Raw genomic sequence first — 21795 nt, forward strand, 5'->3', positions numbered from 1 at the left:
AAACCTTGAAACAATAATCTTAGCAGATGTAAATATAGATTGTAAAACCATAGCTTCCAACTCCCCCAAAAATAGTATAAATCTGCATGTTTTTTCTCAGCTTATCAATGCTCCAACAAGATACAGCAAATATCTTGCCTGCCAATCCACCCTAGACTGGATCCTAGTATCCCACCCTGCTAATTACCCCTCTTCTGGTACACTGCCTAGTTCCCTGGGTGATCATCTACCAGCTTACTCCCTTAGAACAAACTACCAACAACTAAGAGTACACACTATAAAATCAGTTAGGAACTCAATTAATTTTTGTCAGCATAAATTCAACAATCTCCTACAGGAAATAGACTGGACACCCCTTAAACAGCTACCCCTTAATGATGCTGTACTTTAATAACACCCTCCTTCACATACTTAATACACCAGCTACCACTTGTATGAAAAGAATCAAAAAGAACGCAGCACCATGGCTCTCTAAGGAATGTAAACACCTGATGAAGCAAGGGGACCTAGCCTAGTCAACCTGGAAACAAAACAAAAATGAACAACATCATGGTAATTTCCAAACACTATGTAACAAAGTGACAAAACTAATCAACAGAGATAATATGTCATAATCTGAAGTAGTTAACTTCATTTGATCAGCAACCTGTGGGTATCGGATCTGATTCGGATCCGAGCCGGCAGCTTTCCTAGCAAAAGATCCGAGCTCCAAGCTCCTCCCCCTACCCATAATGCCCTGCTACCTCCCTCTAACCCTTAGATCTCGTTTGCCATGGCTTCTTGAAGCATCTGAGAATGAACTCCTAGCGTTGGGTTTTGTGAGTTGAGTAGATTATTTAACTTTTTTTCTTTAAAATCCCTGTATATTGACTGTGTGTGGTACCCCTTTTCTCCCTTAATCTATTTGGGTAGTTTTATCTTTAGTTTAGTGTAGATTTTAATTTCCCTCCCCCCTTCTGTCTGTGTGTGAAGGTGTGTGTGTGTGGGCCTATTCCTGTCAGTATGTCTGAGGGCCCAAAAGTTATTTTTTCTAAATGCTCTGAGTGTGGCCATAAGCTGTCCCCAGCCGATGGCCACACTCGGTGCATTATTTGCCTGGGCATGGACCATCTCTCGTCAGGCTGCACTATCTGTGCAGCCTTCAACCCCAAGGCTTTGAGGGATAGGCAGACTAAGCTAGTCCTCGCGGGCCTTTTGCCCCCGGATTCAGCTTCGTCCTCCTCCCCCTCTGTGGTGCCAGCCGTGGCTGTGGCTGCTCCACCGACCGTTCCTGCTCCCCTGGCTGGGATTCAAACTCCCTCTTTGGCTCAGGAGGAAAGGGACTCCAGAAAAAAGGATAGGAAGGACAAAGTGCGTGAGAGGGACAGGCATCGTAGCCACAAGAGACGGGCCAATTCAGCTCCTTCGGCCCCGCCATCTAAGCAGCTTGCCTCCCCTCTTAAGGTCTCTGGGTCTTCCCCCTCCAGGCTTCATTCTCCACGTTTCTCCTCGGAGCCGGAGGAGGAGACCCGGTCACCTTCGAGGTTGTCCAGGCAGCCTTCCCATCCAGCCTCGACAGCCTCATCCAGGTCAACTAGAAGTTTATTTGATGCGGACATAGATCGGATGATGCGTCAATTTCTTCAGGCCCAGCTGCAGATGGGAGTGCTCTTGCCTCCCCCCTCTGTGGGGGAGCTCGACCCCATTTTTCGCCCCCATTGCTCCTTCTCCAACCCGCTACCGTTGTTTGGAGCTGTTGGATCCGAGTAGCTTTGGAGCAGGGGTGGTGTCGGCGCAGACAGTGTTTCCTACTTCGGCGCCGACTGTACCTTCGAGTTTGTCGGATTCTTTTTTGGATCCGAGTTCTCGGGGCCTTGAGATGAGCGTCAGATCCGGTGGGGTCAGTGTGTCTTCAGTTCCGTTGAGGTCAGATTGCACTGCCCTTTCGGATCCGATCAGGTCATCTCCGGCGCTGATCCACGTGCCGGATCCGAGGGGGCTGCTTTCAGATCCTAGGGAAAGCAGCTCACCCTCGGCATTTGATGCCGTGGAGAGGGTCCTTTCGAGGGATTCAAGGTCCCAGGCTCTTGCTACAGATCCACCCGCCATTCCCTCTCAGATGGGACTGTCTTCCATCATTCGGCCCCAGGGACAGCCTGCGCCTATGTCCCAGATGGTTCCCATAGAGGAACAGGACATTGTTGGTGAGCCCTCCTCAGACAGCCCCCCCCCCCGAGGAGGTCCCTCACAAACAAAAGTGCAAGAGGGGACACTTGGACTCACCCGAGTCCCTCACAGAAGACATGGACTTGGAGGAAGGGGAAGGTTCCCCCAGGTCACCCCCCCCGAAGACGTCTCATTTGGAGACATTATGGAAATGCTTCGTATTAGAGGGGGGGGGGTGGTCAGCCCAAAAGCCTTCCTCGGACGAGTCTGTCTTTCTGGAGGCATTTGACGCAGGCCCATCTACCTCTTGGATGTCCCCTCCCACCGATCCCCTGGTGAACATCATAACTACCAGGGCAAGGAAGGAGCCGGACACTGTGGAACCAATACCCAAGAGATTGGACAGGATTCTCAGTCTCCCCACAGACAGGACAGTTTGGAACAAAGATGCCCCTGTAGATGCCATGGTGGTGGCGGCTGCCACCAAGAAGGAATTAGCACAGGAGAGTTTCTCGGTACATCCTCCAGACAAGGAGTCTCGGACGATGGACCATCTCGGAAAGCGGATGTTCGCTTCAGCGACCTTCTCTGTAAGGTCACTGAACTATATGGCACATGTGATTCGACTCCAGCGGGACCTAATCAAAGAGTACACTGGGACACCCCCAGAGTCCATGTCGGCCGAGGACAAACGGACCTTCTCGGTGCGAATGGCCACTCTTATGTCTATCACAAATACCTCTATGCGGCTTCTCTTCCATGCCACGGAGGGAGCAGCTAGAGCCAGTGGAACAGGCATTGTATTACGACGACAGGCCTGGCTCAGTCTCTGCGACTTTGCGGAACACTTCAAGGCTTCCTTCACGAACGCCCACTTTGACGGTTCTACGCTTTTCAGCAAAACCATCCACTATACACTACTCCAGAGCGAGAAGGATGGGAAAACGTCTGCCATCGGGATTCGTTTCTCGGCTCCTCAGAGGTCCTTCTCCAGGAACCAAAGAGGACAGAAGAAGATGTGGTTCTGGAAATCCCAACAATCCCATTTCACTCTGGATCCCTCGTCCTTCAGAGGCAGAGGACAGGGTGGACGCCGGCCCAGAGGCAGAGGGGGGCCAAAGAATTTCGGGTCAAGGGAACCCTTTTCCGATCGACCCGCGCAGCAACCCTGAGGGGTTGCTCGACTGCTCCTCTCTGGAGGCAGTCAGGGGGGCGCTTCTCGGAGCATCTAGCACATTGGGAGTCCATTACGACAGATCGCTGGGTGCTCCGGATCATATCCAGAGATTACTCAATTCCATTCCTAAATTCTCCTCCCCGGTTGGAGCGCCTCCCTGATGTACCACCCAATCAGAGGGAGGTAGCAGCCTTCAAAATAAAAGAGCTACTAGAAAAAAGAGCCATCCAGCACGTCCCCCCCGGTCAATCCGGATCAGGCTTTTACTCCAGGTTCTTTTTGGTGCCAAAAAAGACGGGGGACTTACAGCCAATTCTCGACCTGTCCACACTGAACTTGTCAGTTGCCAAAGAGAAGTTCCGGATGGTCACCATTCAATCCATTCTCCCACTATTACAGGAGAATGACTGGATGTGCTCCATAGACCTCAAGGATGTGTACTACCACGTTCTAATGGACAGGCGATCCAGGAGGTTTCTCCGCTTTCGGCTGGGAGCCAGCCACTATCAGTTCAGGGTCCTACCCTTCGGTCTCACCACAGCCCCCAGGGTGTTCACCAAGGTCATGGCAGTTGTAGTGGCCCGCCTGAGGCTTCAGGGAATACAGGTCTTTCCTTACCTGGATGACTGGCTCCTAGCCGCCCCCACCAGGCATCTACTATGTTCAGCGAGAGACTATTTCCTAAATCTCGCCCGCTGTCTAGGGATCACGATCAACCACAAGAAATCCTCCCTTCAGCCTACTCAAATCTTGGATTTCATAGGGGCCAGGATAGACACAATTCAGTCCAAAGTCTTTCTGATGTCGGACAGACTTCGCAATCTAAACCTCCATGTTTTCGCTCTTCTTCAGTCCTCGGCCCCTCCAGCGGAGTTAGTCCTGAGGGCTCTGGGGTCCATGGCAGCGGCCATCAACCTGTCTTCGCTTGCGCATCTGAATATGAGGATTCTCCAGTGGACCTTACAGGTCCAGTGGTCCATTCTAATTCATCCCTTGTCTGCCCCTATCCCTCTCAGCAGGGTTTGCAGAAAATCTCTACTTTGGTGGCTCCATTCCAAGCACCTCCGGGAAGGGTGCCCCTTCACCATGTCCCCACCCCAAGTCACAGTAACCACGGATATGTCTCACCTCGGGTGGGGGGGAATTGCATGGGCAGAACCGTCCAAGGCACGTGGACTCACACAGAGACCTTTTTGCATATCAATGTTCTGGAGATGAGGGCAGTGCTTCTAGCGTTGCAGGCTTTCCATGACCTTCTTCCTCTAGGGACTATTGCAATTCAAACAGACAACATGTCAGTGGTCTGGTACATCAACAAGCAAGGGGGAACCAGATCTTACCCACTTTGCCGATAGGCCATGAGAGTGTGGGAATGGGTGATATCTACCAATCGCTTTCTCATAGCAACACACATACCGGGTCGGTCAAACATTCTTGCAGACAAGCTGAGTCGGACTATCCTCTCACCCTATGAGTGGTCTCTGAACTCCTTAGTGGCAAAACAGATCTTCCTCAGATGGGGTCAGCCTTGCTGTGATTTGTTCGCATCGCCTTCGAACGCAAAGTGCAGCGAGTTTTTCACTCTGATTCCCCCCACCAGGGGAAAACCCCAGAGACGCTCTAGTTCATGCTTGGCCATCCGGTCTTCTTTATGCTTATCCTCCTCTTCCATTGATGACAAAATTCTTGCAGAAAGCTCATCTGTTGGGGAGCAGAGTTATCCTCATAGCCCCATTCTGGCCTTGTCAGACATGGTTCCCATGCCTACGGCCTAATCTAGTGCATCCTCCCTGGATCTTAGATCCCCTTCCAGATCTGATTTCTCACCCCTTGGGATTGAGGACCCCCCGACCTGGACAACCTCAAGCTCTCGGCTTGGTTGATCCAGTTCCCTTAATGGCTAGGACTCCTGGTATCTCATCCTCAGTTAAAGCTATTCTGGTGGCTGCTCATATGCCTTCTACCAGAAAAGTCTACAAGGGTAAATGGAAACTTTTTTCTATCTGGGCGGAGCATAGGAATTTGGATCCCTTTATGGCTCCTATTCCAGCAGTCCTCGATTTTTTATCCCAAATCTTCCATCAGGGGGCCAGTTCTTCAATGGTTAAAGTTCAACTGGCAGCAATTTCCCACTTTCACATTGGAAACCAATTTGGCCCCCTAGCATCATCTAAGATCTGCAAGACCTTTCTGAAAGGTACCTTTCTTTTGAGACCCCCTGTTAAGGAAGCAGTTCCTCCATGGGATTTAACCCTAGTTCTCCAGGCTCTGACTGGTCCCCCTTTTGAGCCCGCAGATTTGGTCGACTTGAAGTATGTATCTTAGAAAACTGCCTTCCTGATTGCTATTACTTCAGCTAGAAGGATATTGGAGCTTCAGGCTCTTTGTAGTAAGCCCCCATACATCATTTTTCATAAGGACAGAGTTTCCCTCAGGACTAACCCCTCTTTTCTGCCTAAAGTGGCTTCCGAAGCCAACATCAACCAATCTATCAACCTGCCTGTCTTCTTCCCTAATTATCACAACAAAGGAGAGTATAGACTCCATTGCTTGGATGTACATAGACAGCTACAATTTTACTTACACAGAACGGCTCTTTGTTTCATTTGCTAAGTCCTGTCTTTGTAAACCAGTGACAAAGGTAACCTTAGCTAGGCGGATTTCACAATGCATTCTTCTTGCATACAGAAGCTCTGGTCGACCTGAGCCTGTGCGGGTTGGGGCACATTCTACCCGTTCTGTGGCTATTTCTGTGGCCTTCTGGTCGAGGGTTCCTTTGGATGACATTTGTTCAGCTGCTACTTGGGCTTCCTCTCACACTTTCATTACACATTATAAATTGGATCTGATTTCCAGAGGAAGGGTGTCCTTTGGCTCTGCAGTGCTCTGGAATATCCTCCCATAAGGGCCTCCCAAGTTGTTGGTAGCTGGGGACTCTGTCCCACAGGTTGCTGATCAAATGAAGTTAACTACTTCAGATAAAGAAGTTATGCACTCACCATAACGTTCCATCTGAGTAGGTAACTTTATTTGCCTGCAACCAACCCTCCCACCGCCCCCCTGACCTGTAGTTCGTCCTTGAAGGATCATGGTATTTCACTTCCCAGATGACATCAGGTTAGGATGTTCAGGTAGTTTTCCTTGTTATGGTAGTATTCTGTGATACGATGGCAAACTCGATCTGAGGGTTAGAGGGAGGTAGCAGGGCATTATGGGTAGGGGGAGGAGCTTGGAGCTCGGATCTTTTGCTAGGAAAGCTGCCGGCTCGGATCGAATAGGATCCGATATCCACAGGTTGCAGACAAATGAAGTTACCTACTCAGATGGAACATTATGGTGAGTACATAACTTCTTTTCATTCCCAGCTTCAATTCCAGCATAAAATCAACCCCAGTAAATTTGGGCACTCCATATCCTCTCTACTTAACCCTGGAAGAAATGAAGAGCACATCCTATCACCTGATACCTCTCGATCACAAATAGCTGAAAACTTTAACAAGCACTTCATAAAATCAATTTCAGACCTACTAACGCCCCTAATGCTGGAACCCCTCACCCTTCAACCTATTCAGACACCGACCCCAGGCCATCAACTACTTTGAACCCTGTCATTATTAACCCCCCCTACTCAACAAAATGTCATACAAACCCCATTTTCATTAGAGCCCATACCCACTGACACCATTAAGAAATTGCTACAAAAACTTAAACCCTGCTCTACTTCAGCTGACAATTTCCCCCCATACTACCTCAAACTGCCTGCTAACTCAGTTGCCTACCTAGTCAGTATCCTTATAAATAGGTCTTTATCCAAATCAGAAGTACCTACCATATGGAAACAATCTCACACCACCCCCATCTATAAAGGAGACAACTCTTTTGATCCATCCAATTTCCATCCTATATCCATCTTGTCACCCATATCCAAAATTCTTGAAAGAGATATCCATCAGCAGAATGCAATATCTATTGCAAAACAATCTTTTAATCAAAACCCAACATGGCTTCCGACCTAGCCACAGCACAGCTACAGCCCTATTATCTTTTACAGACACCGTGAACAAGGCCATAAATGCAGGATGCTATACAGCTTCAGTATTCCTTGATCTCTCTACGGCCTTTGACACAGTGTCTTAGCCATTACTTTTGAACACACTGCCTAACTTAGGCTTCTCACATAACACAGTAAAAGGGTTTCAGAGCTACCTCAAGGATTGTAAACAAGCAGTGAAATGGTCCAACAAACTCTCACCCTTTCATCACAACCCTACTGGAGTCCCCCAAGGCTCCATCCTAGGACCCCTACTCTTCAACATTTTCACAAACAACCTTCACACTGCCTCTCACCCTGGGACCCTGATTCGATATGATGATGATTCCACCATAATCTGCACTGCTCAATCACTACCAGAACTACTCTCAAAAACTCAACAGTCCTTTGCAGCAGTTGAATCCTGGCTAAGAAATGCCCGACTCTTTCTTAATCCAAAGAAGACAAAGATAGTACTATTTCATCCCCAAAACACCTTCCTTGTCACTGATCATTTCAACATCCTTTCACCTGACAACACTGCCATAGAAATAGTGCAGGAAACCAAACTTCTAGGTGTTGTCATTGACAATAAATTTCATTTGACCCCATATACAGCAAAATATAAAGAAAACTAATCAAAAAACATATAGAAACAAACATTTTTTTACTGCAGCAATCAAAACTACCCTTGCAAAAACATTTTTACTTTCCTCTCTTCTGTATGGTGCCCCTATCTTAACTAACTTAAAAATTTCTGCCCTATGGAAGTTGGAACAGTGCTACAACAAAGTTGCAAAGTTTGCCACAAACTCTAAATATCACTCACACCATTGTAAACCACTCCTAGAATTAAACTGGCTTGAACTACCCAACCAACTTGCCTTTATTCAGCTATCCACCTTGTACAACCTTATTTTCAAGCCTACTGACTGCCCTGCACTAGCCAATCTAGTCGCACCTTACACAACAAATTGAACCCTACGATCAGAAGACAAAAATCTCTTAGCTATCTCAAAACCCACAAGAAAACCTGATCACTCTCTATATTCATACTCTTGTCTCTATACATTGGAATTCACTACCTCTAGCTACCAGGTTTATTCCCGGCCTAACCCATTTCAAAGCCTCTTTAAAAAATCATCTCAAAAATACACGGCTCCGCTCCTGCATAAGGCCTGCCTAATGCTCAGATCTTCCTCTTCTCTCACATTTCAATCCCTCACAGACTGCAAGGTCCTAAAGCTCTTCTAACTCCTTCTCTGCTTCTATACCATATTCTTAAGCTGCTGCTCAGGATTTTATTGCTTCCATCCTTCTTAACTCTCTCTCGCTATGTCTGCATCACTAACTTTCTGGTTGCTATTTCTACATCATGTATGATGAGAATGACTATTATAGTCTGTAATGTTTTAACTGTATAGAACAGTTTAGATGTGTAGTAATATATTACAACATCTTGTAGCAGTTCTTTCACCTTATTTTTTGTATAGTATTTCTAATGTAATCTTTATTGTATTGGATTATACTGTATTTGTATTGTACTGTATGTGGAGCTTTTCTCCCCGGGCCTCTGCTGAAAACAGAGTCTGTAGACCCAGTCAGACCACCCTGGTAAACAAATGTCAAATAAATAAATAATAAATAAAATAGTTATCAGCCATGCTGTGAGTTTCCTTGTTGAAGTTGTCAATTCTGTGTACATTGTGAGAGGTAGTGTTGAACATTTTGGACACAAAAGGTTGAAAGCTATATTACAGTGTTATATTGTAATTTGAGTGTATACTGATCATGTCTAGATATCTAAATGTATCTGTAATTTTTCTGTGTGGAGCTTTTCTCCCCGGGCCTCTGCTGAAAAAGGGCCTTTTCAGCTCAGTTAGACACCCCCGGTTAACAAATGTAAAACAAAATTTACAGAAAGTTGATGTGCAATTCCAGCATGTGGCAGTGGCCTTAATGAGGAGACATGATAGCTGTTAGCTGTACTGCCTGTGACTGCATATATTAGCTAAAGTCTCTCTCTCTCTCTTTTTTTTTTTTTGCATTTCTCAAGTTACTGAACCTCACCCTAGTGAATCTGCAACATGTGCTTGCTTTCTTAAATCTCCTTCTGTTCCTTTCCTGAGCTCCCTAAACGTTAAGCCTGCCATTTTGTATCTGACTTTTGTCCCATGCACTAAGCACATAGATCAATATTGTTTTGTTGACCTTCCCTGTTTTTCATCTGCTACATTTTCAAATTTCTTGCCCAAGATAAAAAGGACAGGCTGCTTTGTGTACAGATTTCTCAAAAGCGATGTAGGAGGCATGTCTGTCGGTGTGTGGATCTGCCAAAACTAACATGGGAGACTGTTTTACCAACATTTTCTTCTCACTTCCTACCATCAAAACTACTTGCTTTTGTTGGTAATAAACCTAATCCTGTCTTAGGCAGTTCTAAGAAGTTTTAGATCTTTGTTTGGGACCACCTTATTATCTAGGCTTCTGAGTGTCTTAGCATGAGTGAATTTGTGAAACTGTTTAAGAAATGTAAGGTGCAATGCCACCAGCCTACTATTAATAATTACACTAAACTCAGGATTACGAAGTCATGATGCAATGTTAAGTACACACAAAATGGCAGCATACTCATAACAAGTTAACATCACATCATCTTCTTTTTAACTGACTGACAGACTCAAATGCATTATGGGTACTCAGCAGACTTAAAGGTACATGCACATTTGCACGTCTGTATATATTAGAAAGTTGTACATAAAACTTTTATAATCACATCTCCCACGAAGAAGAGAGAATCTCTCAAAAAATTGCATACAATTGCAAAATGTCCAAAGCACATGCTTAACATTCCTGAATACAGTTCAGCAAATGTAGGAAAATATTTCAAACTTTGTATACTTTTTAACTAATGAATTTTAAACAGCAGTTTTGAAATAGTGTGATTTTCTCATGGAAAAAAGATATTTAACTTTACCATTCAAATGTTAAAGCAGATCCTTAAGGAGAATAACAACAGTCATATTTATTTATTTATTTATTTATATTTTACATTTGTTTACCAGGAAAGTCTGACTGAATATATGTCTATTTTCAGCGGAGGCTCAGGGAGAACAGCTCCAGAAATCAGAGTACGAATACATTAGGAACAATAGAAACATTTAGAGATAAGTATAATATGCAGTTTTCAGTAGGGTTATAAACTTAGATAAAACACGGTATATTATATTCATAAAGTAGCAGAAAGTATTCTAGGAACTAAGCCATCACAAGAATGGAGAAAATAGATTTTGCTGATAGGGATAACTGCATTTAAGGGTAGAGAGAACAGACAAGATGGGTCTGGAATTTACTGGAGAAAACTGGCAAAGGAAAAAAAGGTATTGAGAGCAAATAACTAGACAATGAAAAGTAATAGAATGGGAAGAGGGCAATAATATATTTGGGGTCTATATCATATGAGCGAATCACACAAATTGCGAATGCTCATAATATCGAACATACCGAACCTCGAACTTCCTAATGTGGGGGGCTGTGCCCCCCACACCCTCCACTAAATATATATTCCAACTCCGAGATCGCACTACAGTGAGGAAAGGGCAATTATACAACGACCCCATTCCCCATATTCCAAAACGTGCACGCCGATTGGTCAGTGTGCACGTTGTAAAATCAGAGTTATAGTAATGGAAAAAGGTCTGGTTGCCCGGACTTTTTCCATTATTATAACTCTTTTTTTTTTCTTTTTTCTTTTTTTACAGCAATGGAGAACACATGATCTCCGTTGCTTTTTACAACCTGTCTCGCTATGTTAAATGAGTTTAACATAGTAAGACAGCTTTAAAAAGAGCAACGGAGCATCTCCGTTGCTTTTTTTTAAAGCTGTCTCGCTATGTTAAACACATTTAACATAGCGAGACACTTTAAAAAGCAACGGAGATCTTGCTTTCTCCGTTGCTTTTTTCAAAACTGTCTCGCTATGTTAAATGGGTTTAACATAGCGAGACAGCTTTAAAACATCAACAGAGATTCTCCGTTGCTTTTATTAAAGCTGTCTCACAATGTTAAACAATGCTTTCTCTGTTGCTTTTGCCCACAGCTCTGATGTACTGCATAAGTATACGCATACGCAGTACATCAGAACTGCTGCAGAATACCAGACAGCTGCGGAAGGGCAGCAAGGAGGCATTATACAATGCCATTATTTAAGAAAAGTAATTTTTTTTTCTTAAATAATGTCATTGTATAATAGCAATAACCCACTTCTGGGTGTGGGTAATGCTGGATTTACCCACGGCGGTTGTCTTTATTTGGCCACTCGGGCTTCACCCTCGTGACCAAACCACACCAACCGTGGGTAAATCCAGCATTACCCACACCCAGGCGTGGGTTATTGCTATAATATCCCATTCTTTACTGTACCACGATCTCAGAAAAAGCACTTCGAGGTCCGGTACGTTCGATATTATGAGCGTTCGCAATTTGTGCGATTCGCTCATATGATATAGACCCTATATATGGACTGCAGGTTAGGGACTGCCTTCCCTATCAGGGATTGATATCAGAGTATAGGAAGAGAAAGGGACAGGGGAATCCTAAGTGAAAGACCTGCTCCGGTAGAGTCTGTAGTTGAATCTAGAACAGAAGCTGTTGTTAAAAATGGGATAATTAGTATTGCACAGTAACTATAGGAATCAATCAGAGAAGGTTAGAAATGATTGGGAAGAGAGACTGGATAAGCAACTCATGAGGAAACAATGGAAGGAAATATATACCTCCCAAATATGAAACTAAGTCTAGAAGATTTAAGATTGTTGCTTGGAAGGATTTGTATAGGTATTTTTTTAACCCAAGCAGACTCCAAAGAATTTTTCCTCAGGTAGATGGCAAACAAAGGTGTGATGGGGAAGAAAGAGGTAACTGGGAATATATGTTTTTGGTAGTGTAACGAGTTGGTAGTCTTTATAAATTCCCCACAGAGTACTCTGCCATAAATATTGGGTGAGCAAATGGGTGCAACTAAGGAAATGATTTTTTTGAGCTGGATATAGGACCTTATGAAGTTTAATTCTGGTGGCTCCCAGAAAAAAAAAAACAATTAGTAGAAAAATGGAAATCAAAGTCTAAACCAGCTGCTTTGAAGTACTGAATATTGTAACAGAGATAAAATAATAATAAGTGGGATCTCTAGAAAAGGGTAGGAGCAAATTGCATAGAAAAAAAATAGAAATTTTGGGAACAATATGTGCAGAATAATGTTTTTGGAGGAGGAGGGAGGTTTCAGGGAAGGCAGAAATTGATCAATGTATGTAATATGTAATGCAGGAATTGAACAATTTATATAGTGTTGAATTGATAATAATTATATAAAAGAATATATGTGATATATAATGTTTGTAATTGTTAATATGTTTTGTTTTCTTTTATATAAGTGTGTATTTGCCTATGTCTTAAGTAATAATCTAATAAAAGTGTTAAAAAAAGAAAAGTTCCTTTGGGATACATTAACTGAGACAGTCACAGTAGGCCCTGTTTTGAGTTTTGCAGTTTTGTTTTTAGGCCTACAAGCTGGCAGCTGCTCCTAGGGATAATTTTCAAGCTTACACCATACTGATCTTCAAGAAGTTTAATTGCCTTTTTTAAACACCTTTATTCGATTATCACTTGTGACAAAGGAAAACTTACATTGATATGAAAGCAATCCAGCTAAATTAACAAATTCACTTTTACAAGCATTATAAATCACATATATTGTTCTGTATCATATAATCAAAAGAGCATTACATAAATTGCTCAATTCATGCCTTCTATTAAACCTCATTCTTCCTCCAAAACATTTTTCTGCATATATTTTCCCCACAATTTCCATGTTTTCTATGTAATTTACTCCCACCTTTTTCTAAAGATCCCACTTTCTGTTCTTTTATTTCTGTTACAATATTCAATATTTTAAATATAGTTGGTTTAGACTTTGATTTCTGTGTTCTATTAATTACTTTTTTGGCAGTCCATAGAATTAAATTTAACAAGGCCTTGCTACGTCTAGGCAATTCAGATCCTGTATCCTGTAAAACCTCAGCCGGTGCTGGTCTTTCATTTAGGATTCCCCTATCCCTTTCTAGTTGTCTACGTAAGCTCGATTGCCCTTTTTGTTACTTCTTACTTCTGAGTGTAAGGGGAGGCTTCGTCCTTGGTCCTGGAAATGTTATATAATATACATGTCATTTTTTTCCTGTGAGTGATATTTATTTTAGTATTACATTTCCCACTCCAATAATAGCTCACAGTGGTGTACTTCAGTCCTAGAGTTGTAAGCAGAACTGAATCAGACATTGCTGTACATACCAGGCAGAGATCACTGTTATGCTCCTGGTGGTGTAGCACAGATAACTATTCGTTAATGAGCTTCAATGTATAGTCCTAGGTTTGATCCTGTAAGCTTCCCTTTTCTTAATACTCTTGGTCTTTAAAGCATTTGAAACATCTTTTTTTTTTTGACAGGCTAGGTCTTAGCATGAATAATATTGAGTTAAATCATTCTGGATCATGATTGACTCTAGTTAAGTGTCATTTGTTTACAAACAGGAACCTAAATTGATTCACTGAAAAAAAAATATTCCCCTTTGACATGTCTTGCCCGGGCTCTATAGAGATGCTAATATAGTTGTACACTGAAAAGGACTGGTCATGTTTTTTGAGGATATAAAATTGAAGTTATGGTACCATCCTTTTTCGTCTATATCAAAAGTATAAAGTTGACTAGGTTATACACCTTGTCTGGAAATGTTAATATATATATATATATATATATCTTTCGGCTTTTCCCCGTTAGGGGTCGCCACAGCGGAACTCCAGTCTGCTAATGATTGGTAGTGGATTTTTTTATGTACTGGGTTACCAGCCCTGACGCACAACCTTCAACGAAGGACTCCGGTCCGCTAATGATTGGTAGTGGATTTTTTATGTACCGGGTTACCAGCCCTGACGCACAACCTTCAACGAAGGCACGCCCCATATATATATATATATATATATATATATATATATATATATATATACATGCATGACTAGGAAAGTTACTTAAACAGACTGTGCTTCCAGGTTGTCAATGAAAAGCGGTAGTTACTCTTAGTGTGTTGACCTGGTTAATAAATAAAGAAACTTAAAAAAAATAGACAGAAGATTTGGATGAAGTATTTATGGACTTCATTCTGCTGATGAGAACTCCTGAAATACTAAAGCTAGCATTTATTGTAGGTAACACAACAATTATACCTTATCACAGATTGTAAATACCTTTGAATGTGATTGTTCCCTTACTTGGTTTCATATTGGAAACAACTTGCACAAACTATGATGCTGAAATGCTTGTATATGTTGTTGTTTGTTGTGTGTACTTCTAGTTTATACATGCATGTCTGTATGTACAGTGGATATAAAAAGTGTACACACCCCTGTTAAAATGCCAGGTTTTTGTGATGTAAAAAAATGAGACCACAATAAAATCATTTCAAAAGTTTTCCCACCTTTAATGTGACCTATAATCTGTACAATTTACGTGAAAAACAAACAAATCTATTACGGGAAAAATATAAAAAAAAAAATGTACAATAAGCTGGTTGCATAAGTGTGTACATCCTTAAACTAATACTTTGTTGAAACACCTTTTGATTTAATTACAGCATTCAGTCTTCTTTGGTAGGAGTCTATCAGCATGGCACATCTTGACCTGGCAATATTTGCCCACTCTTCCTTGCAGAAGCACTCCAAATCTGTCAGATTGCGAGGGCATCTGTTGTGCACAGACCTCTTCAGGCCACCCCACAGATTTTCTACTGGATTTAGGTCTGGGCTCTGGCTCGGCCATTCCAAAAATTGAATTGTCTTCTGGTGAAGCCATTCTTTTTTTGATTTGGATGTATGCTTGGGGTCATTGTTACGTGGAAAGGTGAAATTCTTCTTCATCTTCAACTTTCTAGTAGATGCCTGAAGGTTTTGGGCCAAAAGTGACTGGTATTTGGAACTGTTCATAATTCCCTCTACCTTGACTAAAGCCCCAGTTCCAGCTGAAAAAAAGCAACCCCAAAGCATGATACTGCCACCACCATGCTTCACCATGGGGATGGTGTTCTTTTGGTGATGCGAAGTGTTGATTTTGCGCCAAATGTACCTTTTGGAATTGTGGCCAAAAAGTTCAACCTTGGTCTCATCAGACCATAACACATTTTCCCACATGCTTATGGGAGATTTGATGTATTATTTTGCAAATTTTAGCCAGGCCTGGGTGTTTTTCTGTATAAGAAAAGGCTTCCGTCTTGCAACCCTACCCCATAGCCCAGACATATGCAGAATATGGGAGATTGTTGTCACATGTAGTACAGAACCAGTACTTGCCAGAAATTCTTGCAGCTCCTTCAGTGTTGCTGTAGGTCTCTTGGCAGCCTCCCTGACCAGTTTTCATCTTGTCCTTTCATCAATTTTGGAGGGACATCCAGTTCTTTGCAATGTCACTGTTGTCCTATATTTTCTCCACTTTCTGATGACTGTCTTCACTGTGTTCCATGTTATATCTAATGCTGTGGAAATTTTTTTGTACCCTTCTCCTGACTGATACCTTTCAACAATGAGATCCTTTTGATGCTTTGTAAGCTCTCTGTGAACCATGGTTTTTACTGTAGCATGGCACTGAGTAAATGTCAGGAAAATCCTACTAGGACAGCTGAACTTTTTGGGGGGTTAATCAGAGTCTCTTTAATTGATGGCAGGTGTGTACCCAAGAAGACTGAATGCTGTAATTAAATCAAAAGGTGCTTCAACAAAGTATTAGTTTAAGGGTGTGCACACTTATGCAACCAGTTTATTGTACATTTTTTAGTTTTTTATATCCCCCCCCCAACAGATTTGTTTGTTTTTTCAATTAAATTGTACAGGTTATAGGTCACATTAATGGTGGGAAAAGTTTTGATTTATTGTGGTCTCATTTTTTATATCACAAAAATCTGGCATTGTAACAGGGGTGTGTACACTTTTTACATCTAGTGTGTGTGTGTGTGTGTGTGTGTATATATACACACACATATATATATATATTTGTATAGTTTGCCATGCTCAGATGTAGGTTAATTAAATATTTTACAGTGAGGACGTTGCAGGCAGATGCTACAGCTGATATCTATATCTAGCATTTTTCTGGTTTGGGTGTTGCTTCCTGTACATGGTATGGTGATAAACGTTTTCTTCAAGCTTAACATAGTTAGTGTTCTGGTTGCAATATGCAGGTGTTAGTCCATTGGTCCAGAGCAAAGCATCTGTGATGCTTGCAACGTGAGTTTGAGACTGAAGAGCTGGATGCTGGTGAGGGTTAGATGAGATAAAGACCTGGCAATTCAGTCCCATATCATTGCTATGAAAACTCTGTGGCTAGTTCAAATAATTGTCCATTGGGTTGACTTAAGCTGGTTGTGACTCGACTGAACTACATGCAAACACACACACACACACACACACACACACACACACACACACACACACACACACACACACACACACACACACCTACCTGAGTGGTCACTCTTGTCTCCTAGATATGTTGCCACATGGCCTGTTCAGGGCAGATACAGTACAATTTCCACATTGCATTGAGGAAACCTGCTGCCTAAATTACTACAACCTTAGTTACCTATGATATGCAGTGGTTGGAGGATGATACCGTGGGGTTACCTATGATACGCAGTGGTTGGAGGATGATACCCTGGGGTTACCTATGATATGCAGTGGTTGGAGCATGGTACTCTGGGGTCACCCTTGATATGCAGTGGTTGGAGTACGATACCCTAGGGTTACCTATGATACCCAGTGGTTGGAGGATGATACCCTGGGGTTACCTATGGATACGCAGGGGTTGGAGGATGATACATTGGGGTTACCTATGATACGCAGTGGTTGGAGGATGATACCGTGGGGTTACCTATGATACGCAGTGGTTGGAGGATGATACCCTGGGGTTACCTATGATATGCAGTGGTTGGAGCATGATACCCTGGGGTCACCCTTGATATGCAGTGGTTGCAGTACGATACCCTAGGGTTACCTATGATACCCAGTGGTTGGAGGATGATACCCTGGGGTTACCTATGATACGCAGGAGTTGGAGGATGATACATTGGGGTTACCTATGATACGCAGTGGTTGGAGGATGATACCTTGGGGTTACCTATGATACGCAGTGGTTGGAGGATGATACCCTGGGGTTACCTATGATATGCAGTGGTTGGAGGATGATACCTTGGGGTTACCTATGATATGCAGTGATTGGAGGATGATACCCTGGGGTTACCTATGATACGCAGTGGTTGGAGGATGATACCTTGGGGTTACCTATGAAATGCAGTGGTTGGAGGATGATAACTTGGGGTTACCTATGATATGCAGTGGTTGGAGGATGATACCCTGGGGTTACCCATGATATGCAGTGATTGGAGGATGATACCCTGGGGTTACCTATGAGACGCAGGGGTTGGAGGATGATAAATTGGGGTTACCTATGATACGCAGTGGTTGGAGGATGATACCTTGGGGTTACCTATGATATGCAGTGGTTGGAGGATGATACCCTGGGGTTACCTATGATATGCAGTGGTTGGAGGATGATACCTTGGGGTTACCTATGATACGCAGTGGTTGGAGGATGATACCCTGGGGTTACCTATGATATGCAGTGGTTGGAGGATGATACCCTGGGGTTACCTATGATACTCAGTGGTTGGAGGATGATACCCTATGGTTGCCTATGATAAGCAGTGGTTGGAGGATGATACCCTGGGGTTACCTATGATACACAGTGGTTGGAAGATGATACCTTGTAGTTACCTATGATACGCAGTGGTTGGAGGATGATACCTTGGGTTTACCTATGATACGCAGTGGTTGGAGGATGATACCCTACGGTTACCTATGATAAGCAGTGGTTGGAGGATGATACCCTGGGGCTACCTATGATACGCACTGGTTGGAGGATGATACCCTGGGGTTACCTATGATATGCAGTGGTTGGAGCATGATACCCTGGGGTCACCCTTGATATGCAGTGGTTGGAGTACGATACCCTAGGGTTACCTATGATACCCAGTGGTTGGAGGATGATACCCTGGGGTTACCTATGGATACGCAGGGGTTGGAGGATGATACATTGGGGTTACCTATGATACGCAGTGGTTGGAGGATGATACTGTAGGGTTACCTATGATACGCAGTGGTTGGAGGATGATACCCTGGGGTTACCTATGATATGCAGTGGTTGGAGCATGATACCCTGGGGTCACCCTTGATATGCAGTGGTTGGAGTACGATACCCTAGGGTTACCTATGATACCCAGTGGTTGGAGGATGATACCCTGGGGTTACCTATGATACGCAGGGGTTGGAGGATGATACATTGGGGTTACCTATGATACGCAGTGGTTGGAGGATGATACCTTGGGGTTACCTATGATACGCAGTGGTTGGAGGATGATACCCTGGGTTTACCTATGATATGCAGTGGTTGGAGGATGATACCTTGGGGTTACCTATGATATGCAGTGATTTGAGGATGATACCCTGGGGTTACCTATGATACGCAGTGGTTGGAGGATGATACCTTGGGGTTACCTATGAAACACAGTGGTTGGAGGATGATACCTTGGGGTTACCTATGATACGCAGTGGTTGGAGGATGATACCCTGGGGTTACCTATGATATGCAGTGATTGGAGGATGATACCCTGGGGTTACCTATGAGACGCAGGGGTTGGAGGATGATAAATTGGGGTTACCTATGATACGCAGTGGTTGGAGGATGATACCTTGGGGTTACCTATGATATGCAGTGGTTGGAGGATGATACCCTGGGGTTACCTATGATACGCAGTGGTTGGAGGATGATACCTTGGGGTTACCTATGATACGCAGTGGTTGGAGGATGATACCCTGGGGTTACCTATGATATGCAGTGGTTGGAGGATGATACCCTGGGGTTACCTATGATACTCAGTGGTTGGAGGATGATACCCTATGGTTGCCTATGATAAGCAGTGGTTGGAGGATGATACCCTGGGGTTACCTATGATACACAGTGGTTGGAAGATGATACCTTGTAGTTACCTATGATACGCAGTGGTTGGAGGATGATACGTTGGGTTTACCTATGATACGCAGTGGTTGGAGGATGATACCCTACGGTTACCTATGATAAGCAGTGGTTGGAGGATGATACCCTGGGGCTACGTATGATACGCAGTGGTTGGAGGATGATACCTTGGGGTTACCTATGATACGCAGTGGTTGGAGGATGATACCCTAGGGTTACCTATGATATGCAGTGGTTAGAGGATGATATCCTGGGGTTACCTATGATACGCAGTGGTTGGAGGATGATACCCTGGGGTTACCTATGATACACAGTGGTTGGAGGATGATACATTGGGGTTACCTATGATACGCAGTAGTAGGAGGATGATACCCTGGGGTTACCTATGATATGCAGTGGTTGGAGGATGATACCCTGGGGTCACCCTTGATATGCAGTGGTTGGAGGATGATACCCTGGGGTTACCTATGATACGCAGTGGTTGGAGGATGATACCTTGGGGTTACCTATGATACGCAGTGGTTGGAGGATGATACCCTGGGTTTACCTATGATATGCAGTGGTTGGAGGATGATACCCTGGGGTTACCTATGATACGCAGTGGTTGGAGGATGATACCTTGGGGTTACCTATGATACGCAGTGGTTGGAGGATGATACCCTGGGGTTACCTATGATATGCAGTGGTTGGAGGATGATACCCTGGGGTTACCTATGATACTCAGTGGTTGGAGGATGATACCCTATGGTTGCCTATGATAGGCAGTGGTTGGAGGATGATACCCTGGGGTTACCTATGATACACAGTTGTTGGAAGATGATACCTTGTAGTTACCTATGAAACGCAGTGGTTGGAGGATGATACCTTGGGTTTACCTATGATACGCAGTGGTTGGAGGATGATACCCTATGGTTACCTATGATAAGCAGTGGTTGGAAGATGATACCCTGGGGTTACCTATGATACGCAGTGGTTGGAGGATGATACCTTGGGGTTACCTATGATACGCAATGGTTGGAGGATGATACCCTAGGGTTACCTATGATATGCAGTGGTTGGAAGATGATATCCTGGGGTTACCTATGATACGCAGTGGTTGGAGGATGATACCCTGGGGTTACCTATGATACGCAGTGGTTGGAGGATGATACATTGGGGTTACCTGTGATACGCAGTAGTAGGAGGATGATACCCTGGGGTTTACCTATGATATGCAGTGGTTGGAGGATGATACCCTGTGGTTGCCTATGATACACAGTGGTTGGAGGATGATAACCTGGGGTTACCTATGATATGCAGTGGTTGGAGGATGATACCCTGGGGTTACCTATGATACGCAGTGGTTGGAGGATGATACCTTGGGGTTACCTATGATACACAGTGGTTGGAGGATGCTACCCTGGGGTTACCTATGCTACGCAGTGGTTGGAGGATGATACATTGGGGTTACCTATGATACGCAGTAGTAGGAGGATGATACCCTGGAGTTACCTATGATATGCAGTGGTTGGAGGATGATACCCTGTGGTTGCCTATGATACACAGCAGTTGGAGGATGATAACCTGGGGTTACCTATGATATGCAGTGGTTGGAGGATGATACCCTGGGGTTACCTATGATACGCAGTGGTTGGAGGATGATACCTTGTAGTTACCTATGATACACAGTGGTTGGAGGAAGATACCTTGGGGTTAACTATGATATGCAGTGGTTGGAGGATGATACCGTATGGTTACCTATGATAAGCAGTGGTTGGAGGGTGATACCCTGGGGTTACCTATGATATGCAGTGGTTGGAGGATGATACCCTGGGGTTACCTATGATACGCAGTGGTTGGACGATGATACCCTGGGGTTACCTATGATGCGCAGTGGTTGGAGGATGATACCCTGGGGTTACCTATGATACGCAGTGGTTGGAGGATGATACCCTGGGGTTACCTATGATACACAGTGGTTGGAGGATGATAACCTGGGGTTACCTATGATACGCAGTGGTTGGAGGATGATACCCTGGGGTTACCTATGATACGCAGTAGTTGGAAGATGATTCCTTGCAGTTACCTATGATATGTAGTGGTTGGAGGATGATACCTTGGGGTTACCTATAATATGCAGTGGTTGGAGGATGCTACCCACGGGTTACCTATGATACGCAGTGGTTGGAGGATGATACCCTGGGGTTACCTATGATATGCAGTGGTTGCAGGATGATACCTTGGGGTTACCTATGATACGCAGTGGTTGGAGGACGATACCTTGGGGTTACCTATGATACGCAGTGGTTGGAGGATGATACCCTGGGGTTACCTATG

The 21795-nt window shown here is 43.9% G+C and overlaps 1 protein-coding gene across 1 annotated transcript in view; it reads left to right on the forward strand.

Annotated features, from left to right (window-relative positions):
• The first annotated feature begins 2819 nt into the window (after positions 1 to 2819).
• LOC122810833 (voltage-dependent P/Q-type calcium channel subunit alpha-1A-like) overlaps positions 2820 to 21795 on the forward strand; it is an 874328-nt gene continuing 855352 nt past the window's right edge. Inside the window, exon 1 of the mRNA XM_044082387.1 lies at positions 2820 to 3108. Coding sequence (XP_043938322.1) covers positions 2820 to 3108 — 289 coding nt within the window. The remainder of the gene's footprint in view (positions 3109 to 21795) is intronic.

Source organism: Protopterus annectens, chromosome 9.part0, assembly GCF_019279795.1.
Source record: "Protopterus annectens isolate FY-2018-M chromosome 9.part0, PAN1.0, whole genome shotgun sequence".
Lineage (NCBI taxonomy): Eukaryota > Metazoa > Chordata > Ceratodontiformes > Protopteridae > Protopterus > Protopterus annectens.